The following is a 23398-nucleotide window of genomic DNA, read 5'->3' on the forward strand; positions in this document are numbered from 1 at the left end:
GTTATCACCTGAATAATATGTAACATAGGAATTCAAATGGGAGATTAGTGCAGAGTTGATAGTGGAACATATCTGGGTATGATCATAATGGCCAGAGTAGAAAGCATTGTGTATTTGAATTTCTCTCCTATGTTGACTAAAAGCAGGAGAGATCTGATGCGGATTAATAACATGCATTTCACAGGAATAGGTCAGAGTAATGTAGTTAAAATGCTGTTACTGCCAAAGGTATTTTATCATTTCAGGGTGATCCCCCTCAAAATAGAGCAGCAATGGTTTAAAAAATGCAGGTGATCTATAGTAGTTTTGTATGGGAGTATAAAAGGACAAGCAGAGCTATAACATATTTGATGCTCTTTAGGTTGAGAGGCGGCCTGGCTGTGCTTAACTTTAGGTACCATTAATGGGCAGCAATATTACACCATATAGCAGTCTTAATAACTGAATGGCAGAGCATAGATTTGGGGCTCGTAGTACCATTTTCTATTTATAAATTGTTATTGGGAGCAGAAACGAAAGATTGTTTTTAAAGGAATGTCGAGGAAAGCTACTTTAAGTAAGTTAAATTCACGGTGTATAATGCTGCAAATAAAACCTGGATACAGTTAAAACAGAAGTTGTAAATAGGATGGTATATTAATTATAGCCCTCTCTGGCTTTCATACATTTTTCCAACTTCATTTCACGATAAGTGCTGCCTCTCCTGGGAAAAAGCAGGAGTTGGGAGACTAGATGATCCATTTAATCAGGATCAAATGTATTTATAAGAGGAACTACAAACAAAACCGGGGCTGACAAATTGGAACTTTTTCAAGTATCTACATATAAGGGACTTTTTGTTGAAAATAAGGATGAATTGACTCTGTAGCGGGTTCTGCTTTTGAATTTGCTGGGCCAAACTGTGCAGGGGGAGATGCCAGAAGATCTAGAAAAGCAGTTGGGAAATTGTAACTGGAAATTAGCCGTCAAAAGGACATATTTTTACAAATCGCTCAAAGTGGGGCACAAAATCCTATTATCTGTGGACTTGAACAGTTAACACTATAAAATATTATCTAATTTGTACTATATGCCAACCAAAATTTCTAGATGGGGCAATGGACCTGAGTCTAGATACCCCCAGTGTGGTGGCTATGAAGCAGACTTAGCTCATATGTTTTGAAGTGTGTAAAGCTGGAGGCTCTTAAGACAGGAATCAGTCAGTATTTGAAATCAGTTCTAAATATACAGTTCTTGATAACATCACATATGATGATGTTTGGCATTGATGAGCGATTCGAAAAGGGCAGGGTGAAATTATATGTTATTTTTGTGGCTATGGCAGTGGATTGTATATGCATAGCCGTGGCCTGGCTCAGTTTCTGGGTGTAGCACCTGAAGCTCTCTATCCACTTCATTATTATATAGGGAAAAAAGACAAGAGGTGAGCACACAATCCTGCTTTACCCCCCTTGTAACCTTAACTCTGCGTGTACATTCTCTGTTTGGCCCATAACATGCTTTGGCAGTAAGATTACTGTCGTTGACCAAATCAAAATAACTGGTCAAGTTCATAAAACAAAGGTGTAGGTCACTCACCTTGGCCCTAGTGTATTTATCTATGAGAAGGTTTAAAATCAGATACTGTTCCACCGTACCGATACCTCTCCTGAGCTCATACTGCAATTTACTAAGCACAGAATTCTCTTCAGTCCACTCAACCTGTCCAGGATGACTCTTCTCATAATCTTAGAAGACAAATCCAGAACAGATATCGGTCAGTAGCACTTAGGGTAACTCCTATTACCTTTTTTAAATATTGGCACTGTTATGGACTCTGACCAAGTGGAAGTAATATACCCTGACTCTGTCTCACTCAAAACTACTGTTAAAATGGGACTCCACAACTCAGTTAAGTATTTAGACATGTCCACCAGTACCTCTTCTGGTTCCTTGGCTTTCCCTTTTTGACTATGATTAATGGCCGTGGATACTTCTTCATAGGGAACTATGATGTTTCTTGCACTAAAAGGCAATAAATCATAGGTGCCAAGAGTATCACAACTATCTGGTGAGTTAAAAATCAAAGTACCATGATCAACCCACTGTTAGAAATTGGGTTGCAGGTTGACTTGGGTATGCACCCTTGTCAAGCAGCAACCACAATCCTAGTCAGAATAAGAAGCAGGCACACTCTAAATGAACCTGTGCTCACCCTCTTGTTGCTGGAGGCAATTTGTACAGTATTTGGTCAGCACTTAAAACAGTAAAACAGTGACAATGCTACACAAACAATTCCACACCAGGCTAGAAACATGCAACTTAATTTGAGAAATAAAACAAGACCAAAACCACAAAAATACAATAAGTAGAACTTGAGATATTAATTTGTAAAAATAAACTGTAAAATATCACTTAGAAGCAATAAGCGCTTTCTTGGGATATCTGGTCACATCGGACCGATCCAAAGTCAAAAGTTTAGGCTGACCGCGCAGGAGTGGGGGCCAGATTCAAGGACCCATGAACAAAACTACCTTGATCCTGGCTGCATTTATGTCAAAGATGCGGGCCGCAGCCAAAGTGATACTTCGGTGTCGATTCACTCAGTTGGAGTGATGCTCTGGTCCTGATCTGCACAGCAGCGATGATGAGTCAGCTCCGATGAATGAAGAGCTGCAATGCAGAAATTCAGCATCGTTATCGAGGATGCCATCAAGGGTGCTGCGGAGACCCTGTTCAGTGGTGGTTCTGAAGGCAATGCGTCGGGCTAATCCAAGCAGCTAAAGCAATGTGCCAGTTCTGGTCATGCAACAGAAGCTTGTGCTGGTTCGATCCATGCATTAGGAGCAATATGCCGGTTCTGATCTACGCAACAAGGGTGATGCATTGGTTCTGAGCCACACAACGGTGCTGATCTGACTGAAAATGCATGTTTTTTGCTCAAGCAAGAAATCTCAGGCCTCACGTCCAAGGGTCCAGGACTGGGGGGACACCACGTGGCAGGACAGACTCACAGATAGCAGAGCCCGGGCACAGAAGCATTTATGTTAGATGTCTTTTATGTCCCTAAGACTTCAGATCAGGAGACCAGGCAGCTAGCCCTGGGTTCAAGTGATGCAGGTTTAGTTCTTTCTCACCCAGCGAGGGGAACAGCAGGCGGCAGAGCAGAGCAGCAAGTTAGGAGTTCAGCAAAGCAGCAGTCCAGCAGAGTGGCAGTCCCCCAGCAACACAGCAGTCCATCTTCCTGGCAGAGTCTTCACAGGTCCAGAAGTGTATTGAAGTCATGGTGTCAAAGGTCCAGTACTTATACCCAATATGGACTTTGAAGTGGGGGAAACTTCAACAACAGGTCTTTGAATTGCACAGAGGTCCTCCTTCATGCCCTGGCTCCAGACTCACTACAGGGGGGGATGCAGTCCTTTGTGTGGGGGGCAGGACACAGCCTAATTCAGGTGTGAGTGGGGCTGGGTCCAGCTCCTCCCAGGATGGCCTATCTATTCAGGCTGCCTGGGGTAAATGTGTTATGTTATGTTATGTTATGTTATAATACATTTAAATCACGCACAGATACTCAAAAGTGTCAGGGCAGCAGGCGGTGAGCGTGAAAGCGGAGATTCTGAGATTAAATAGGCTTAATAAAAAGTAGGGTCTTTAATTGCTTCTTGAACAGCCTAGTATCCTGAGTATTACAAATACCAAAAGCAGGCACCAAATGGCTAAAGTAAGAAAATACAAATTTCCTAAAAGTGGCATTTCCTGAAATGTTATTTAAAACACACTTCACCATAAATTAGGATTTTAAATTAGGATTCCAGAGACACCAAACTTGGGGGTTTATCTCTTCCCATTTGAAATGACACTTATAAAATTTAATAAGGTAATTTCAATGTTATCCTATGGGAGAGATAGGCCTTGTAGTAGTGAAAAATTACTTTGGGAGATTTTTACTACTAGGACATTTAAAACTTAAAAGTGCATGTCATGCTTTTTAAATACATTACACCCTGCCCCCCTGCCCTCAGGGTTGCCCAGGGCCTACCTTAGGGATGACTTATCTGCATAAAAAGGGAAGGTTTGGGCCTGGCAAAATGTTTATTTTGCCAAGTCGACATGGCAGTGTAAAACTGCACATACAGGCTCTGCAGTGGTAGGCCTGATACATGGTTTAAGTGCTACTTCATTGACCTACTGGTAGAAGTTAGTTTACAGGCCCTTGGTGCAGGGGCTACCACTTTACAAGGAATGTATAAGTACATTAAATATGCCAATCGTCGATGAACCAAATTTACCATGTTTAGGGGAGAAAGCACAAGCACTTTAAAACTGGTTAGCAGTGGTAAAGTGCACAAAATCCTAGAGCCAGCAACAGCGAGTTAAAAAAAGTGGAGGAGCTAGGCAACATTTTGGGGGAAAGACCACCCTAGAACTGCCTGGTCTAACACCCACTCATAAGGCAAAACTAACGATGCAATTTTCAGACTCGAACTGCCTAAGAAAGAGCATATTAACTGTCTTCTAGCATAGGGAAATATTGTTAGTTTCTGCTGCCTACACTAAGTTGGTCAGGCCATAATTCCCTTTTCCTCTTTAATATTGCTTCTTAATAATAAGTCTAAGAGGCCGAATTGTTTTCCTATCCCCTGGTTTTCAGTGGAGTAATTCCCTTAGCTGTCTACACAACACCATGCTTTTACGGTCAAACCATTGTTTTGTTTTAGGACTGTTTCTGCTATTTTTTCCACCCTGAACATTCCTTGTTAGTTGACGATTAATTGAATTACCTATTTACATATGGGAAGCTTTAATATCACGGTTTTTATCCAGATAACCTGTATATGTCAGGAAATCCTCTATTTTGCTAAGTATGAAATTTGTGATGAAGCTGTATGGATCAACACCTGCCCATTCTCAGTTTACTCTGTTTATTCCTTCTTCTTCTGTATTCTCTAACTTGTTGCAATCTACAGTTTCCATGCTACTTAAATTAAAGGCTAAACAAAGTGGGTCATGATTAATGAAGCTATTTTGTATTACCATGCGATACCAAAGGGGATGATGGACAGAGCGTTTGAGCAACTCAAACACTCACCCCCAGTCAACTGATCTGGGTTTAATCCATCATCATTCTTTAGCTCACTCCACCACCCCAATTCAGACATGGCCATATGCAAATCAGTCTGACCCTGTGCCTCATGGGAACAGTCCAGCCCGAACTGCCAAGCCATGTCTTCCCTGGACCTGGAACAAGCATCCTGGGACCGGTTTCTTGCTAATCAGCCGTCATCAGCCAGGCTAGCTTAAATCCAGTGGCAAAGTGAGCAAGGGTATTACCATAACATTAAAAAAAATCCCCAAGTCATTGATTGATATTAACCCCTTCCATGCTGATGACGGAACCGCTCCGTCATCAGCTACAGTTGAGCTGTGCTGATGACGGAGCAGTTCCGTCATGGCCCAGCCGCCGCGCCTGCGCGGCGCTGATTTCGCGCCTGCGCGGGCGTTCTAAAGAGCGGGGCGGGTCATGATGGAACCGCTCCGTCACCAGCACAGCTCAACTGTAGCTGGTGACGGAGCGGTTCTGTCACCAGCATGCGGCGGCCGCGCGGCCGCCCCGCCCCTTTAGCGCTGCGGCGGAATAGCCGCCGCAGCGAAGGGGCTAGTATGTGGTCAATTATCCTCATTGCACCCCTCCCAATGAATGCCGGCACAATAGGTGTGTCTGAAGTATATTCTGTTTCTAGCAAAATCAAGTTATATTTGTTCAATATGTCCCCATACTGATTGAGGCAAAAAAGGGCCTGTCCTTCTTCAAATGCATCTTCAATGCACACACTTCACTAGGCGACAAGGTACATCAGTTAATGTTTAAAGTCGCCTGCCCAAATTAAATAATAGTTTGGGACACCCACACTCAAAAAAGATCCAAGCCCCTATCTAAGTCGGTTACAATCTCTACACGAGTATTATCAACATTGTGGTTATAAAAATGTATGATCAACATATCAGGATTATTCTAAACAGCTAGTAACACAAATTGATAAAATGGAGATCCTTCATATGTCTTTTTTACTGTTTCTCATCCCAATAGTCTTTTGTACACAAATTTGCAATGTGGCATTAAGAAGCCTTCCTGAAAATGAACTAGTTCCAGGCTTCAAACCTTCAAACTGCCATATCAACAAATGACAGATGTAATGGTGCACAGTAGAGCTAGATACAGCAAGACCAGCAGTTAGTGTCTCCAATAAATAATTCTCTGATGGGTCTCAGTCCCTCAGCCCCTGACAGTTTATTAGTCTTCTTTTCACTATCTGAGAGAGACCCAATCATCTACTTGGACCATTTGGTTTAATTACATTTCCTCTTCCATGCAGAAATATGAATTCCCTTGACCCATCTTGATCTTGAAAATATCATCATCCCGATTTACATTTTGCGGACGGGTTACACTGTCACAAATGCGAGGGATATCCCGTCCACCATATTACAAGTGCTTTTATATCTACTGGCACTTGTAATGTGGTGGACAGAATATCCATCATATTTGTGATGAAGTAACCTGTGCTCTGAACTCTAAATTGGGCCATTCATTTTCTTTCATCTCTCTTGAATGAAAAGAGATATCAAACGTGTTTCTGAATTGTCGATCTGTGTGCAGAACTATATGTATTTACATGTGTTGTTTAGGTTTCACCTGCACAGTTACATTTATTGTTTTTAATATAAACTTTAAAGGGCTTACATCCTGCGCACTCTTTCCTGGCTTTTCATTGGTTCCTATGCATGCCACTTACTTTTCCTCCATTTCTATTAGCTGTAATATATTTTCCTGAATTTACCAGTGCTTGTTCCTAGTCAACTTCTCTTATCAGCTTCCCTTAGCCAAAATACTGTTAACATCCGCTTTGGTGGAACCATTTTTTCATAAAGTTTTGCCTCTTTTTGCATTTTCCTTTTGCAGCAAATTTATATAGCAACTTATCACCCGGAGAAGTGATTTGCCCAGAATCACAGGATGTTGAGCCACGAGACTCAAACCGGGATCCCCAGCTCTCGAGTCAGCAGCTCTGGCCACTGCGCCACATCCTCTCAACTTCCATGATACTTGTTCAGGAGCTCTTCAATTAGTCCCGGATGGTGATTGATAAAAATAGCTTACTATTCATCATTTAGGCAAAACAATGCATTACCAATGCTTGCTTTCACCAGCTGCCACCATAACACAACTGATAATTCTTTGAAATATTAATAGGTTTTATTTATAGTATGTTTGGCTGCAGATTGGGCAGCCAGCTCTCACAACAACTAAACCTAATCATACACATTCTGCCTGATACATTAGTAAAATAACACATCCAGATATACCATCTAAGGGAAAATATGTGAAGTATAGAAATTCCTCAGAAAGTGTACAGACTGATATTGTTCTTAAATGTTACCACAAACTGTATCTCAGGGATTAGGCAAATTAAGGCTTTTGTAAAAAGATGTAACATTTTGATCTATGTTTCTCCCAAAATGTGCATTACTGTCTGTCATAAAATGAGTCTGTAGATGTAAATTGTTTTTCCAAGTTATCAATCAATCAAAATAACTTTATTTGGGTTGTATTACAAACCATAAAAGTACACATACAATATAAAATCTTATGTCACAGAAAAATGTAACTACATATCATATAAAGTGCCAACGTGAAACTAAAATTGTCCTTGTTTCCACAAAATGTAATCACGACAAATAAAGAGGATATAAATGATGCAAAATTCACAGTGAATCATTACTGGTCCAAACAGTTTCTCAGTTTAACAGTCAATTTGAAAAATTCCTTAATTTGGAGGATACTGTCACTGTACACAAGTTGTAGATACATTAGTTCCGGTCTGATTTGTGTAAAATTAGGTTTTTTTAAAAGTGACACCAGATAACGCTTGCGTGGGAATTCATAAAACTTACATAAAAATATAAAATGCAGCATATCCTGTGGAGACTTTCCGTCGCAGCCACAGGGTGCTGCCCATTTATTAAAAATATCAGTTTTTGTTCTGATCAGCAGATGATGGAATAAATTAAGCCTGAATCTTGTTAGGAGATATTTTTCGTGGGAGGTCAATGAGCCTGCCAGATACGGTTCTATAGTTTCACAAGTTTTTAGCATGGCATATTTCCTCACACTTTGTTTTTGAAGCTCCACCTCCTCCCTCTGCATCCTCCTGCCCAGAAGGAAGGCCCGTTTAATAAGCTCAGGATCCCCTTTTGTAATTTTACTTGGATGTTCGAACAGGTCCAGGCGACCCAACCTAGCAAAATTAGATTTCAAGTATTTCAGCCAAGGGGTACACATTGCATTATCTTGACAAACAAAATCCCTCACAATCAAATGTGTTAGTGGTATATCCTGGTTCAACCATATTCTTAGCCAACAGATCAAGGGGCGTACAGAAAACAAATCACTTAAGTATTGTAACCCTAGCTCTTCATGTACGGAGAAGTTGGCAGTGCCTACCGGGACACACAAAAGACGCTTCAAGAAGCAGTTTTCAGCAATCTGCAAGTGCTCACCACCAAGATACCCCCAGATTTCACTTCCATACATAACAGTTGCCATTGATTTCGCATTATACAGTTTCAGCATGGCACAAATAGGTTTTTGCCCCAATTTTGCAGCAAAATTAAAAATGGAAGCATTAACCCGCACAAATTCTCCTTTCTTTTTTGCAAGATGTGGGGCCCAGTTAAGTTTGGTATCAAAAAGAACACCAAGATAAGAAAACGACTTTGTTAATGGGATTACAGCTTCTCCAATTTTAAAATTAAAAGTTCTTTTTGATGGCTGGCCTACTTGCATGACAAATGATTTTGAGTTATTCACCAAAAGATCCCTGTCTGTCATAAACAAATTAAAAGCGTCTGACAAAGATTGTAAACCATTTTCCGTTCGCGAGATTAAAACCGCATCATCTGCGTACAGTAGAATCGGAATTCCCCGCCTACCTACTCTAGGGCAATCTGCCTGAACTTTCTGAAGCACGTTATCAAGGTCATTAATGTAAAAATTAAAAAGGAAGGGCGCTAAGATACATCCTTGGCGAACACCCTTTCCTATGTTAAAATTGTTCGTTACACGCAGGTCTTGGGAGTATCTCACATTAGCTCTGGTATTATTATGCAAATCAGCCAAGAAACCTACCAGACCGTCATCCACTCCCTTCTCCCCCATGGACTGCCACAGCCTTCCCCTGTTGACACAGTCAATGGCTGATGACAAGTCCATGAAGGCGAGATGGATGGTGCCCCTTTTCACAGCAGTGTACTTATTTAGTATTAAAAAAATATTCAGGCACTGGGTTATTGTAGAACGACCGCTACAGAATCCATACTGAGCAATGGACATGATGTTTTTTTCCTCTGCCCATTCAGATAGTCTCTGCAGTACCATTCTCCCCACAATTTTAACCATCGAGTCTATTAGTGAGATGGGTCTGTAACAATGCGGGCTGCCCTTGTCCCCCTTCTTGAAAACCGGGATAATTGTAGAAACACCCCATGATTGCGGACAACCATTTTTCACTGCAGCATTAAAAACAGACTCTAATATAGGTGCCCAAAAATTGGGTTCGGATTTAAATAGGTCCGGTGGAATCCCGTCAGGCCCTGGGGCTTTCCCGGCTGTTAGACCAACAATGCCCTTAATAACCTCACCTCTGTCGAAGCTAGTCATCTCGCCACCACTGACTGACAGGGCGGTATTGTGGGACATATCCAACGGGCGACAGTACAATTTCTTAAAATGTTCTTCCCAGTCATCCTTAGTTATGTGACATTCTAGGCCGTCACCCTGCACCTGGGCCAAGAAAGGTTTCCTCATTATTGCCCAAAATTTAGAACTACTCTGTAGTGTAGTAGGATCAAGAATCTCGCCCCAGGCTTCTTTCCTAAGTGAATCCTTATGTCTAGCGATAGTAGTTTTATAGTTCTTCCGACAGAATTGAACATTTGCCTTTATTCTTGGTTTAGTAGCCACTGCTAATCTTAAATTTCTGGCTGCTTTTGAGCATTCATGATTAAACCATTTAGGTCCCTCGGTCACTATCTTCTTAGCAGGCGCTGATAACAGCTTAGAGACCTTGACCGTTAGATTATGGAAAGCGCTAAGGATATTATCTGGCTGTGCGCCATCTTGCGTACAGATCACAATCTCATCTGCACAGGCAACTTTAATCTCTTTGTACAGCAGGTCTGGAGTGATCTTAGACCATCTTAGTCACCGTCTCCCATCTGTCGTGGTCACCCTACCCGAAGTATAATTCAACTCTTCTACAGCTATCCATGGGCCCCTCATATGTACAGTAAGTGGGTTGTGGTCACTAAATTCACTATCCTCTATAAAAAAGGAATCCAGAAAGGACTGCATTGAGGATGTTAAAAATACATAGTCAATGAAGGTTCCCCTCCCGTGACCCTTAAAGGTCGGTATCTCAAGTAACACAGTAGGGTCCATCAGAGCCATTGTCGCCGTTAAGTCCAGATCATTTAGCATATCATTTAGGTGTTCCCCCTCAATAGTATGTTCAAGGTGGAAACCCTCGGACTGTGCACAATGAAGATCCCTAATGCTTTTAATGAGGGGGTCCCCACATGGAAATCCCCCATGATTAAAAGATTATGTAAACAGTCCTTCATTGAACTGCTAATAAAAGCGTTCAATGCTACTATCTGACTAGGAACAGAGCAAAGATTAATAGCATTATAAAAATTTACAACACCGGCCATATCGTTATCCCCAATAGGACTAAGCCGATAATACCAGTATTACAAGTTGGCACTCTAAGAACTTTGCTAGATAAAGCAACAGAAATAAATGTTACCATTCCCCCCTTGGGTCTGCCCCTATTAGTTGCCGTTGCAGGGATATAAAAAGCCTTATACCCTTCAAGAAAATGATTACATTCAATAGACCAGGTCTCCTGCAGGCATATAATTTGATACTGCTTAATAAACTTGATCCAATTGGAGTCCTCCATCTTGGTACCTAGGCCCGCAATATTCCATGAGATAACATTATTCTCCCTTGCTTTTACACGGGATATATCTGTACATCCCACTTCCTCCAAACTATCAATTCCCTGATCCGCAGATTCCTCAAGTCAATCACAGGACTCTAAACCTGAGAGTGTATCATATCTATTCTGTGTTACAATGTTGAACCCATATCCACACTGATTACCAACATTGTACTGATATACTCCATTTGAAGTCAACGGCTGCTTAGGAGTAAATGGTCTGAGTGGCCCAGGATTCAGTGGGGCTTTAATCAAGTGGGTATAAAAATAGCCAAGGGGGCGTACACATATACTGCTCTCCGTATACACTAGAGCTCTTAGTAAGACTGTAGCAACATGTTGGGGGTGCTTGAAGTTGACGATGATACAGTCTCCTTTTATTGTCTTCCTGGAAGTTCCGACCCAGTTGACCCTCCTTGTTGATAGAACTTGATCAGCATATTAGACTGGGAACCCACAGTTTTTATTCAGCCATGATACTGTTCTATTTTTTAATGATTCATGAGATTCTTCATGGTACTGATTAAAGTGACACTCAGGAGGGGGAATGTTTGTAAGAACAACCACATATGGTGCGCAGTCCGGAGGAAGATTAACATGACGACTTTTCTTTGCATAGGTAGGAGCTGGCGTTACTTCTGGGGCTACAGTGGTCTTTATATTCCAAGTATTTGGAGGGACAGGCAGAGGTGGGAGTGGCTTAGTTACAGATGTCAGCTGGCTAGTTTGCTGTAAAGTTCCTCTGCCTGCTCCTTGCCCCTCGGCATCTGGTCTCTTGTCCGCAGCTATAGATCTTCTAGCGGCAGCTGAGGCCAGATGTGATGCCAAAATGCCACCCAATCTCTCCACTTCTAAGGCCACGGTATCTAATTTAGAGATCAGGGGTTTCATCAGCTCTGCAATTTTTCCCTCTATCTTAGCTTCCATCAAGTGGATTAGGTGGGTAAATTGCTCCAAATTTACACCATCTGCAGTTTTTCCTACCTGCAGATCAGCTGTATTCGTGACAGTGTTTGGGCCTATGTGACCTTTTTCTATTCTTCTTTTACTGTTCTTACCCCCCCTTTTTGTTTGGGGCTTTCTACATGATCTAACTGGCCTAGAGGGAGGTAATGTCTCTTCTATAATATCATTAGTTAAATCAGGTCGATCATCATCATTAGATTCAGCAATGACCTGTGCCTCGACCATTATAGTAGTAGTAACCCCATTGGTTTGATCCAAGTTCTCAGTTAAAACCAAGTCGCCCATGGGGAGAGAAGACTCCTCCTGTGCGTCACATTGATTCCCTCGACCCAATGAAGCCCTTCGCTCAGAATTAATTTGGGTCACTTTTTTAACTAAATAGTTATCCATGGTTCCAAGGGCAGGTGCAGGTTTATTTGTCTTCCCCATAAACATAGTTTCAGCAAGGCTAATCAGGATATGAATATTGTTAATCACAGGCACTTTACTCAAGTAACATATGAAAGGGACTCACTTAACTCGGCAAGTCCTTAAGGTATACACCAAGGTCCGTGGCCCAGCCCAGCCTCCTCTGGCCTTTGAGGGCCTAAGAGGGCCCGCCCTTTGCCTGGGCTTATCCCGGCACGTCTCGCGTGCGTCCCGCGGGTCAGGAGGTGCTCACTGTTCTTATTGCATCTCCGGGCGCGTGGCCAGCGTCACGGCCGGCGACCTCCCTGTGGCCGCTGGGTAATGGAGTCCGCTGGTAGGGACTAGAGCCGTTTCCCTCACGGCATATGCTGAGTGCCCGGTAAGGTGATGGCCTTTAGAGCGTTTGTGTCGTTTCCCTCACGGCGTGCACGAGGCTCAGGTAACACGACCCCAAGTTAGATTTAAAAGCCATAATTTCATGTGACAGGTAATTATTTTCATGTGTTTGAATGCATTTTATTCAATGCATGTGTGCATATGGTTTATGAACAGACATAATAAACAAAATATACATGAAATAATGCACCACGTTAAGGTAACAAATGCTGTTATTTATTCCATAGAATTTGAAAACCAACTTGTTTTAAAAGAAGAAATGCAAGAAGGGTCGGTTTCAGGGCAGACCTATCATCATTATATTAAAGCAGCAGGAGGTAAGCGATATGTGTTTCTTGACATTTTAACGCATAGAGTTTCAGAGAAATGTAACTGAAATGTGTGCCTTAGAGTCAATGATCTGTTTATTGTCCTTTTGGGATACAAACACTTCCCAATTCAGTGTGTATTTATGTGTCATGGAAAGGACTGGGTGATCTTTTTTTAAGTGTACTGTGATATTCTTGGCTAACCCCTTCAAAATCCTCCTCAAATATTCAATATGCTGCAAATATCACACCATTGAGGGATTTTTTACCCTTCTTTCTTCCTGTCCCCATCTGGTGCATAACCCCAATTACCACCACCACTTTCCATCTGATTGATGCTACAGATAATAGAAGAATCACATCTTATTTTACAATAACACGTTTTCAATTGAATCAGTAACACTATAGATATAAGATAGGGAATATCATATGCATTGCTGAGAATGGTCCTTCTATTGTATCAATATATGTGTACTTCAAGGTGGGTAGGGCAGGTGCCTGTCACCTTTACTGTATACTGCTGAAAGATGAGGGTCATGGTAGTGGGGGTTTGGAACAGACAATCTACAACTCTACAGCCATTGCCTTCCTTGCTCCGCAAGACAAATAAAAACCAAAATGTTGCTCTTTGGGGACCTGGCCTCTACCAACCAACACTTAAATTAAAACAGTACTTCAGAATAGGTTTGGCAGGTTGTTGATGCCCAGAATTACTGGAGTGTTTTATAAGAAAGGGATAAAAGTGACTGTTGGATAATAATATATATCATACTGAAAACCTAAACAGCATCCTCTGGTCAGATTGAGCCAGGACAAGGTAAAATGAGAGAAGGAAAGTAATGTCTATCTTATCTATGGTTGGCAAATGGTGAATGTTGGCTGTATGTTTCCACAAAGATCTGTCATTGGGCTGTTAATCTACTATTGAAGTTAACACTACATATCAAATGTGTATTGGTGATATAGAGGCAGTCTGGGTAATAGCCAGTCATTCCGATTCCATTCTTGGTTGAAATTGGAATACATTTTTGGTGCGATAATTAGGTTTGGTACTCGTCCTAGCTTTAACCTGTTCTGAGATTCTGAATAGATGGAGATTGTTCATTCTCCCTATGTTTTCATGTGGCTGAATCACTTAGAGAGATCTTTAACCACCCAAGCATTTGCTTTTATCTAAGACAGAGATTCTTAAATGTACATATACATTCTATGTTTTATTGACCAGTGACCTGTAATTTCAGCTAACTTTTTAAACTTGTACACTCTATCCAAAATAGAAGGATATGAAATGGTTAATCTATTCCAATGTATCTTTTGTGTATATTCGGTATGCTAGTTGGTTGTCTAATGCTTTGACTTGCTTGACAGTGAAGAAGCAATAGAGGGTCTTTAGGAAATATTATTTCATTAAGGCACATGTCTACAGAAGTGCATGAACAGCTGGAGACTATTAATTTCTCTTTTTGTATCCAAGTTCACCAGAAGATCAACAATTTATCATCTTTGTAATCACTGTTATGCTATAAATCTGCAACTTTTCAAAGAAGTATTCTGTCCTGGCCACTATGCCAGTAAGGTTCTCAGCTAGTTTTGTAATGTCAACAAGTACATTTTTGATGTCTTTATTTGTTTTCATTTTTTTATGTTTTTGTCAGTTTTGACTATGATAAATTTGCTTTAATCTATAGTTTAGTGTATACCCTTTGTGTAAGAGGGTGCAAGGAGTAAGACTTTCAGAAACATGGAATTGAACATTTTCCTAGTGAAAGTGGATGCCAGATCTACCTAGAAGGTGGTGATGAATGAAGTTTTGGTCATTTTTGCTCCAGCAATATAAGAAAGCGCAATTATATAGCCTACCTTGAGAGTGAGACGAGGTGAATTGATGGCTCTCACACGTTGACAAACATTTAGACTTGTAATGAAAATATTGGCAACATACATTCGGAAATACAGGCTGCATGGCCTATATCTGGGGCATTTGAATCCAACTTGGCCTTGCACAAGAGCATTGGAATTAGGGCGGTGTTCTTTTGATATATGCCCCTTGTGAAGAGAGCAACATACTTTCAGCAAGACACTGTGGCTGGATCTAGGGGCAAAATGTGAGTTAATATATCTCAGGTTTAGAAAAAGAGTGGCAAAACACCTAATTCATTGTGGCTGATTTCCCATGGATGAACAGTAATTGTTTGAGCCAATCTGCAAACATACAAATAAGGCAGTTAAATGTTATTTGTACCAGTGTGTCCAAGGCAAACTCTTGTCTATTCTATCTGAAGCAGGCCTTTTGATACTATATGTATGATATGCATGTGTTTATATTGTATTTCTGCAGAACAAGCAAAACTAAAAGGCATCCTAGCTCTGTACATGCATAAAGTCTGTGAGTTTGAGGACATATTGCTAGGTTGAGGACGAATAAGAAACAACGCATGGTTGGTGTCATTGAAGTGCTATCAGATCATCCGTTTTTTTCTCAGAAGAAGGGGTTGATCATTTTGCACTTTTCTGTAGAGCGAGGAATAGGTGGGCCCGGCAGGAGGTTGATGTAGTGCTTGAATGTCCTGGAAAGTGTTTTGCTGCTGTTAGTGGCTTCATTGATGGTGTTGGAGAGTAGGAGTGCAGTATCAAGAGGTCCTTGAGAGCTATGTTTTGTTTACATTTTCTTTACTGTCTGCTGATGGATTATTTATTATTAGCAAAAATTTTTGGAGTACCAGGGCGTTGAAGGCTTTGGCATGTTGTTATTGGGGCATGGATGTTAAAATTGATGTCCACAAAAATGTTGCAGTTGTTTGCAAGGGTGTTGGCATCAGATATGAAGTTGATAGGTTGAAGGATGAGTTCAAGCATTAGGTTGTCTGTGGAGAAGTCTGAAGGAACTGAAGGATTGGTCTTCTCTTTTGTGTTGACCGTGGTAGGATGATAAGCATGGAGATAAGGATGAAAAAATGGTCAGTCCAATCCACAGGTATGGGGGGTTAGCACGGATTTATTGGTGATGTTGAGCAGAGGAGTTCAAGGATGTGGCATTTAGAGTGTGTTTGGTTTTTGACACGTTGTACCATATATCAATGAGGTTAAAGAGGGCCTAGGTTTTTTATTTTTTAGATTTTGTTGTCTGGGACTTGAAGTCTCCCACCTGGGTGGTGTGGGCATGTCAGATGGATGAGGTGGTGAGGAAATCTGAGAATTCATCAATGAAGCCCTTGTTCTTCCTGGGAGTCCTCTAAATAAGAAGGAAGGTGGTGGGCTGAGTTGCAGAGATCAGGAAATGGCATGTCAGCTGCTCCATGGAGTTAGGTGTTATTTGCTTTCTTAGGGTGCAGGACTAGGAAGACTTCAGGATGACAGTGAGGCTTCCTCCAATCTTATATGTGCCCCCCTTACTATAGATGACTGTGGCCTGTGGAAAGAATGACGTCTAGGATGTCATAAGATGTGGATGTGAACCATTTTTCTGCGATGAAGCTTGTGATAGGTGAGGATGTCTGGTACATGAAGTAATAATAAGCAGGCACTGATAGCATGGGTTAGAATGTATTTTTTGTAGTTTCAGGATGTGTGGGAGTAAGGGGTGTGTATACAAGATTTGGTCTATGCCTTTTTTAAATGCTTTGTGAGGGTATGGGTCATCTACATCTGGGTGTGATTGTGGGGATTGCCATTTGCGGTGCTGGGCGAGGCACATCACTATATTCTACCTTGTAAGTTTCAGTCGAGCAGAGGTTCTGTCCCAAGGCCCTTCCTGGCCCCAACAGTCCCATGCAGCTGATACACTGGTCTGTGTCCGGCCTTTGTTGGAGATGCTTAGGGAAGGGATGCCCTAAAAAGTTGGAAAAGGCAGAAAGCAATGTCACATTGTGTGACAACGGGTGAAAGAAAATCTAGTGCTGTCACTTACTCTGCAGCTGGATGATGGAAAACACAATGGTGTCATCTTCTCTACTGATAAATGGTGGCTAAAAAAGTTTTTATTTTGGTTTTGCTGGATAGAGTACCTGCATATAACATTCTGTCACATGAAGCCTATTTGGCACCAAATTTGGAATGCAAAATATAAGTGCAACCAGGTCTGAGACTCTAAAGCATATACATTTTAAACAGGGGCTAAGTATTTGATCCTGTTTTTAAATAATGAAAAAGTTCACAAGTGTTTTTTTCAATTCAAGACAGATACCATGCAGAGAGTTGGTGTCTAGTATCTTCTAAAACTGCTTAGGTTTAATTGGACTGCCTCTTAAGGCAAAATCGAGTATAGACTTAGTCAAAGTAGATTTCAAGTCACTTCTATAACACTTCCCTCTTTCACTCAGGAATTGAGCCAGGATGGACATGGATTTTCCTTTCTGGCATTTCCAATCAATGTATTCCTTCCAGTTAGTGGCAATTCTTAGGAGACATGCAAAAAATACAATTAGTATCAGAGCTTGTGTTGTGCACCATGCTAATTTGCATCGTAATGCCCTGCACAGTGGGAATCTGAGCTCTTTTATGCCAAAATATTTGTCCTCAGTCAGCAAGCATTGCTTGCCACATCACTAACACTAACACTTTGAGGAGTATGCAATTACATACCATGTACAGAGTGGGTTTGTTCTCCACCATGTCACACACAGGCCTCTTACCATCGTACCAGTCATTGTGCTTTGACAGGCATGGCTGCTTCATTTCTGATTGAATAATTTACATTATGGTGCTGCTCTGGCAAGTAAAGAAATATTTACTTTAAATGCTATGCTTCAACAAAAGTAACCATTTATTTTTCATCTGGAATGAAGTCGGAATCAAAGATTCAAGGCAGTATTTTTATTGTATTAAAATGATATGTTATTGTGAATTTTATTTCTGTTCAAACCCTACTTCACCCTAGCCATCAATATGAATTACGAGCTACCTGTATCAAAATAAATGATCAGAAAGATTTAAAAGCAATGTATTTTTCATTTTAAGCAGAAAGTTTCACTGTGTTACTAATACAAATATATTTATTTTGTAGGATACATAGTGGCAATAATAATTATCATACTATTCATGTTAATGATTGGTGTATCTGCCTTCAGCAATTGGTGGTTAAGCTATTGGATAGGACAGGGTGCAGGGGTAAGTTTGAAGAATTACGAGTACATGTCTCTTTATATTTTTGATTGTATGCAAAGTTTAATAAGGTACTATGAGCATCAGTTGTTTAAATGATGGTGCCACGTGTTAGATTGTTCAGGAAAATCTTACCTACTTTTAGCAGTAAATAGATAAGCATTTGAATATTGTTCTACTTATTGTTCTGAATATTGTCCTATCAAATGTGGATGATTGGCTATAGACAGAACATTTTATTGTGATGATAAATTAATGCTTTGAAGATTTGTGCCATATTTCCATTAAATCAGACCTGTGACACATTGTGCGTCTTAATGCTTGTTGATAGCATAACCACATTTCCATTTGCTATTATTCAGCTCCTTAACATTCAGTGCTCTGAATCGTTAGGATAAAGCTCTACTGCTCCCTCAATTTGGTGTCCATTAAGGAAGTCCTATAACCGTCAGAGCCTCTGAGGCTATCCAAAGCTGGCGACTGTACCAGATCTTTTAAATCGGACAGGGGCGTACGTCAGGGGTGCATCTTGGCACCCCTGCTCTACACTCTTTATGTGAATGATCTGGACAAATTGCTAGTAGAGGCTGCATTGGACATTCCACGAGTGGGAGGGTGCTCAGTCCCTGTCCTCCTTTTAGAGGACGACGCAGTTCTTTTGGCCCGTATGGCAGTAGGCCTACAACGGCTCTTAGATGCTTTGGGGGCATTTATGATCTCACTGGATCTGATTGTGAACAATGGAAAGTCGCACTCCATGACAATAGGTCATCAACCTAGAAAGACTTTTTATTGTAATGGTTTGGAGGTTTCTTCTGTGTCCTCCTTTACTTATTTGGGAGTTCTTTTTGATGACAGGTCATCCTGGGTCCAACAACAAAAAGCCAAAAAGAATGCAGTTATACGAGCTTCCTCATCCCTGTTAGGATTTGCGCTGCGTCTGGGGGCCAGACCGATAGAGGCTATCCTAAAGGTCTATAAAGCCAAGTGTTTGGCTAGTGCGGCCTATGGATCTGCCATATGGGGATATAAAGATCAGGCTGGCATCCAGATAGCGGAAAACACATTTTTAAGGAGTCTTATGTCCGTCCCACATAGACCCCATCGTATGCTATACATCACGAGTTAGGGATGGGTTATGCCACTGATACATTGAGAACAGCTCCGTTGCTTTGCTGGCTCAAAACTTGGCTGAACCCCGAACTAACCCTGAATCATTTGATCTTACGAGATTGTATAGCACTGGGTAAGTCTGTAAAAATCAAACGGGTGGCATACGTAAAATGTATGTTATTTAAACTAGGACGGCCAGAGCTCTATGAGGATCCTGACAAGATTCAGAAGGAGGACGTTTTGTGGGTAAAATTGAATTTTAAGAAGCTCTTGTCGGTGGAGCAAGAAGAACAGGAGTTATGTAAACCCTTAGGGGGTCATTAGGATGGCGGACGGACCTGCGTCCGTCCGCCACCCCCGAGGTAGAGGGACCGTCCGCCTGGGCAGCGGCGGTCCCTCCATGCAAATTAGGATGTGACCGCCACCCTGGCTGTCACATCCCTTACCTTTAACCTTGCGGCTGGTGCTGCTTGAAGCAGCACCCGCCGCAAGGTTAAAAATGCATGTATTGCATTTACATGCACAAAGCGGCAGGCACCGCGCCGTGCCTGCCGCTTTGTTCATGTAAATGCTGGGGGGTACCATAGGTACCTCCAATGTGCACCCCCACCTCCTGACACCCTGGGGGTGCGCAATGGGCCCCCAAACTGGAAAGACCACATGCTTTTTCACGGCGGAAAAGCCGCCGTGGAAAAGCATGTTTCCTGCCCCATCGTAATATGGCTGGCGGTGTCTGATAGACACCACCACCATATTAAAGCTTTTCCGCCACGGTCGGAAGGCGACCGCAGCGGAAAAGCGGTGGACGGTTTTCCTGTCCGCCCATGACCCCCCAGCCATCCTAATCTGGCGAGGGGTCTGTGGAGGCACTGCTGCGGTGATTCCGCATCCTCCGGGCCGGCGTTGGCTTCCGCCGGCCCGGAGGATGCGGAATCACTGCAATCCTAATGACCCCCTTAGTTAGGTTCCAATACATGTTATAAACATTTATTAACACTGAACCTTATCTGTTAATTGTTAATAAGTCGTACCATCGCTGGCTTCTAACGAGGCTCCGTTTTAATTTGATCCATCTAACATTGGGAGATTATCATGGATGGTGTAAACCTGAAGATGCTGATCCTTGCCAATGTGATGATTTCTCGCCCCAGGACACATTACATTTTATGATCTTTTGCGACTTTTTCACCAATATTCACAGAAAATATCTGTTATATACTGAGAGGAAGGAGTTTCACTCAGGCTAGACCAGCACTAGTTTTTCTTCAAGCTCTGTGTAACCCTGATGAAAGTTTATTTGCATCCTTTTTGGCAGCAGCAGTGAGGATTAAGAACAAGAGAACTTTGAGGATGAGTTCATCCAAAGGTACTAGCTATTAGCTATTGCCTAATTCTAGTTTAAGGTATCTGAATATGTGTTAAGTTTCCATAATGAATTGTACTACCGCCTATGTATTTTTAATGATATATTTAAAGATTTGTAGTATTGTCTATGTTTATGTTTTGTTTTTTGTACTTTTATGATGTTAAGTAATCAAATAAAGTGGATTGACTGACTGACTGACTGTAACCGTCAGAAGAACTGAGTGTGCCTTGATGCTCATGCTCCTCCCAGTGAATCTATGATGCCTCATCTGGCCCTCTTCTTGCCAGAGATGAAGCTCCAGTTCCATTTTTGTCCCTTTAAGTCTCCCCAAAGAATGGTGCCCACATGCACAGCACACCATTTTGCAAATATCTCTGGAATCGAATTAGCAAGCAAAAAGTTAAACTTTCCAGGTGACATGAGTCTGTAATATGTTGTGTTCTTTGCATACAATTACTGTGAAATTTCAAAGATTTTGCTCATTTGAGCCTCAACCATAATGCAGTTGTTTAACTGGGTATTTCTCTTTGAATGTGTTCTTTATAAATGTGTGTGCCTCTTTTGACATGGTTAGCCCCCACTTTCTGTCTGATGTAATTTCGAACTGTAAGTGCACTGGGTACCTGCTAAGCAGATCTCAGGGCCAGATCTCTTTCCCAAAAACTGTACCACGATTGGCACAACTTCAGTTACCCCTGTAAGTCCCTAGTAAGAGGTAACCCTAGGACCCAGAGCATGGATAATGAAGAGGGGCCTCTGTGGCTGCAGCATTGGTTGTGCCACCCCAGGGACCCCTCACCAAGGGTAAGCACTCTGCCAATGCAGGCTGCGTGTCTTGCTGCAGAGAAATCTGAAGAGTCCCCATGGCACACAGCCCTGTGTGGCATGCATCCCATACACTGCATGGCATATAGGTAAGTCACCCCTACTGCAGGTCGTTAGCCCTAAGGCAGGGTGCACTATATTCTATGTGTGGAGATATCAACATGCACAGATATGCCCTTGAACTGTCCAGTCCATCCTGAGATGTTGTAAGGGCACAGGGAAGCAATAAAGAGTACATGGGCTGGATACTGTCAACACGAGTGTCCTAACTCCAGGATGGCTTCACTGATTTCTAAGGTGTTTGGTACCAAACATCTTATCTTAATAAATCTCCCCTGATGCCAGTGTGAGGGTTATTAATACATTCAGACAGGAGACCTTTATAGAGGGTCCCCAAAAACCCTACCAAGCAATGGTGTGGCTCCGGACATATTTTCTCCAATCTGCTAATACCAGAAATCTTTCTGACCTCGTGGGGTGACAGCCACTGCTCTCAGAGGACAGAGACAAAGCATGTTTTGGGTTGAGGTGCCTCACACCTCCTCCAGGACAGGATGGCCTTCCTGGGCAGGAAGCGTCAAAGGCAATGCCACCTTTGAAATCCAACCCAGGAACCTCCAGATAGTGGGGGAGGCCAAGCCCTTTTCCTCTTCTACTTTTGTTGGTAATAAAGGTGGGAAAATTATTTAGATTAGAAGGAGGGTCCCCACTTAGCCTACACCACCCCTAGCGCAGGGCAGGCAATGTGAACCCCTATCCTGAAATTCCACCATCTTGGGATGGTGCAAAAACCTCCTATCAGGGCTAGGATAGTGCATCTTCCCACAGGAAGTGATCACTAGAGGGTGTAGACACCCTGTAAGTAGGTAGCCCATTGGGTACTACCTGTCTCCCCTTGTAACACCCCTAAATTCAGTATTTAGGTCGCATCCCAAGATCTGAACATCAGATTCAGCAGACATGAAAAGTTCAGAACAGAGAAGACATGCAGTTTGAGAAATGGATTCCTGCTGCAGAAGAAAAAGGTGCCAAACCCTGCCTGCTGCTCCCCGGTCTCGACAATTGCTGCTGCTGTGTTGTCCTGAAACCTGAAAGGACTCCAAGAACCCCGGAGCACCTCCAGCCTTCAGGAAAGTGCTGTGAAGCTTTCTTGGAGTGAAGGTATCACTCCCCTGCACACCACAGGCACCAATCCCATGAAGTCCATTTTGTCAACCTACTGCTTCCAGATGACCTTGGCACAGCACTGAAGCAGGAAAAGGTACAAAAGCTCTGAAGGGTCAGATATGATTCTCACCAAGTTTGGAGGCATCAGGACCTACGGGAGCTGAGGCATACCAATACCTGGGGTACCAGACCCTTAACGGCAAACACCAAGAACAGTTGTGAAACAATATGAGTTGTAACTGCCACTAAGCGCTTCTCTTCAATTTTCATTTTGACTCTGCCCTATCCCTCCCTCATCAATGAGCCTCCCATCCAAAGCAGCAATTGTACCAAACGATATATATCTGTTAGATGTCATTTCCATTCACTCTCCCTCAAGCAGGTTCCCCTTAAAGGCAATCCTAATTGTAAATCTCCTTCGTCAAACCACCCTCAGTAACCCTTATCTATAATCACTGGACCGCAGATAAGATTACCAACCACAGGAGTCAGTGGGCAGCAGAAAGTTGCAACTTTTCAGATTAAGACAGCCTTTGACCAATAGCATAGTATTGTAAATGTTTTCGCTCTTATTTGCCCTTGCATTTTATGTTTCTGTAGCCGGAGCCACAGTGGGTCGAAGAGGTGCATTTGACTGACCTGTGGCTCTAACCTACACCATCATTTGGATTTGTCTTCTGACACCCCACACCCAGTCTGGTACTAACTTC

The 23398-nt window shown here is 42.2% G+C and overlaps 1 protein-coding gene across 1 annotated transcript in view; it reads left to right on the forward strand.

Moving 5' to 3' along the window:
- LOC147677796 (ATP-binding cassette sub-family C member 12-like) overlaps positions 1-23398 on the forward strand; it is a 1047046-nt gene that overhangs the window by 672129 nt on the left and 351519 nt on the right. Inside the window, exons 19-20 of the mRNA XM_086945450.1 lie at positions 13037-13126; positions 18120-18223. Coding sequence (XP_086801576.1) covers positions 13037-13126; positions 18120-18223 — 194 coding nt within the window. The remainder of the gene's footprint in view (positions 1-13036; positions 13127-18119; positions 18224-23398) is intronic.

Source organism: Lissotriton vulgaris, chromosome 12 (genome assembly GCF_964263255.1).
Source record: "Lissotriton vulgaris chromosome 12, aLisVul1.2, whole genome shotgun sequence".
Taxonomy (NCBI): Eukaryota; Metazoa; Chordata; class Amphibia; order Caudata; family Salamandridae; genus Lissotriton; species Lissotriton vulgaris.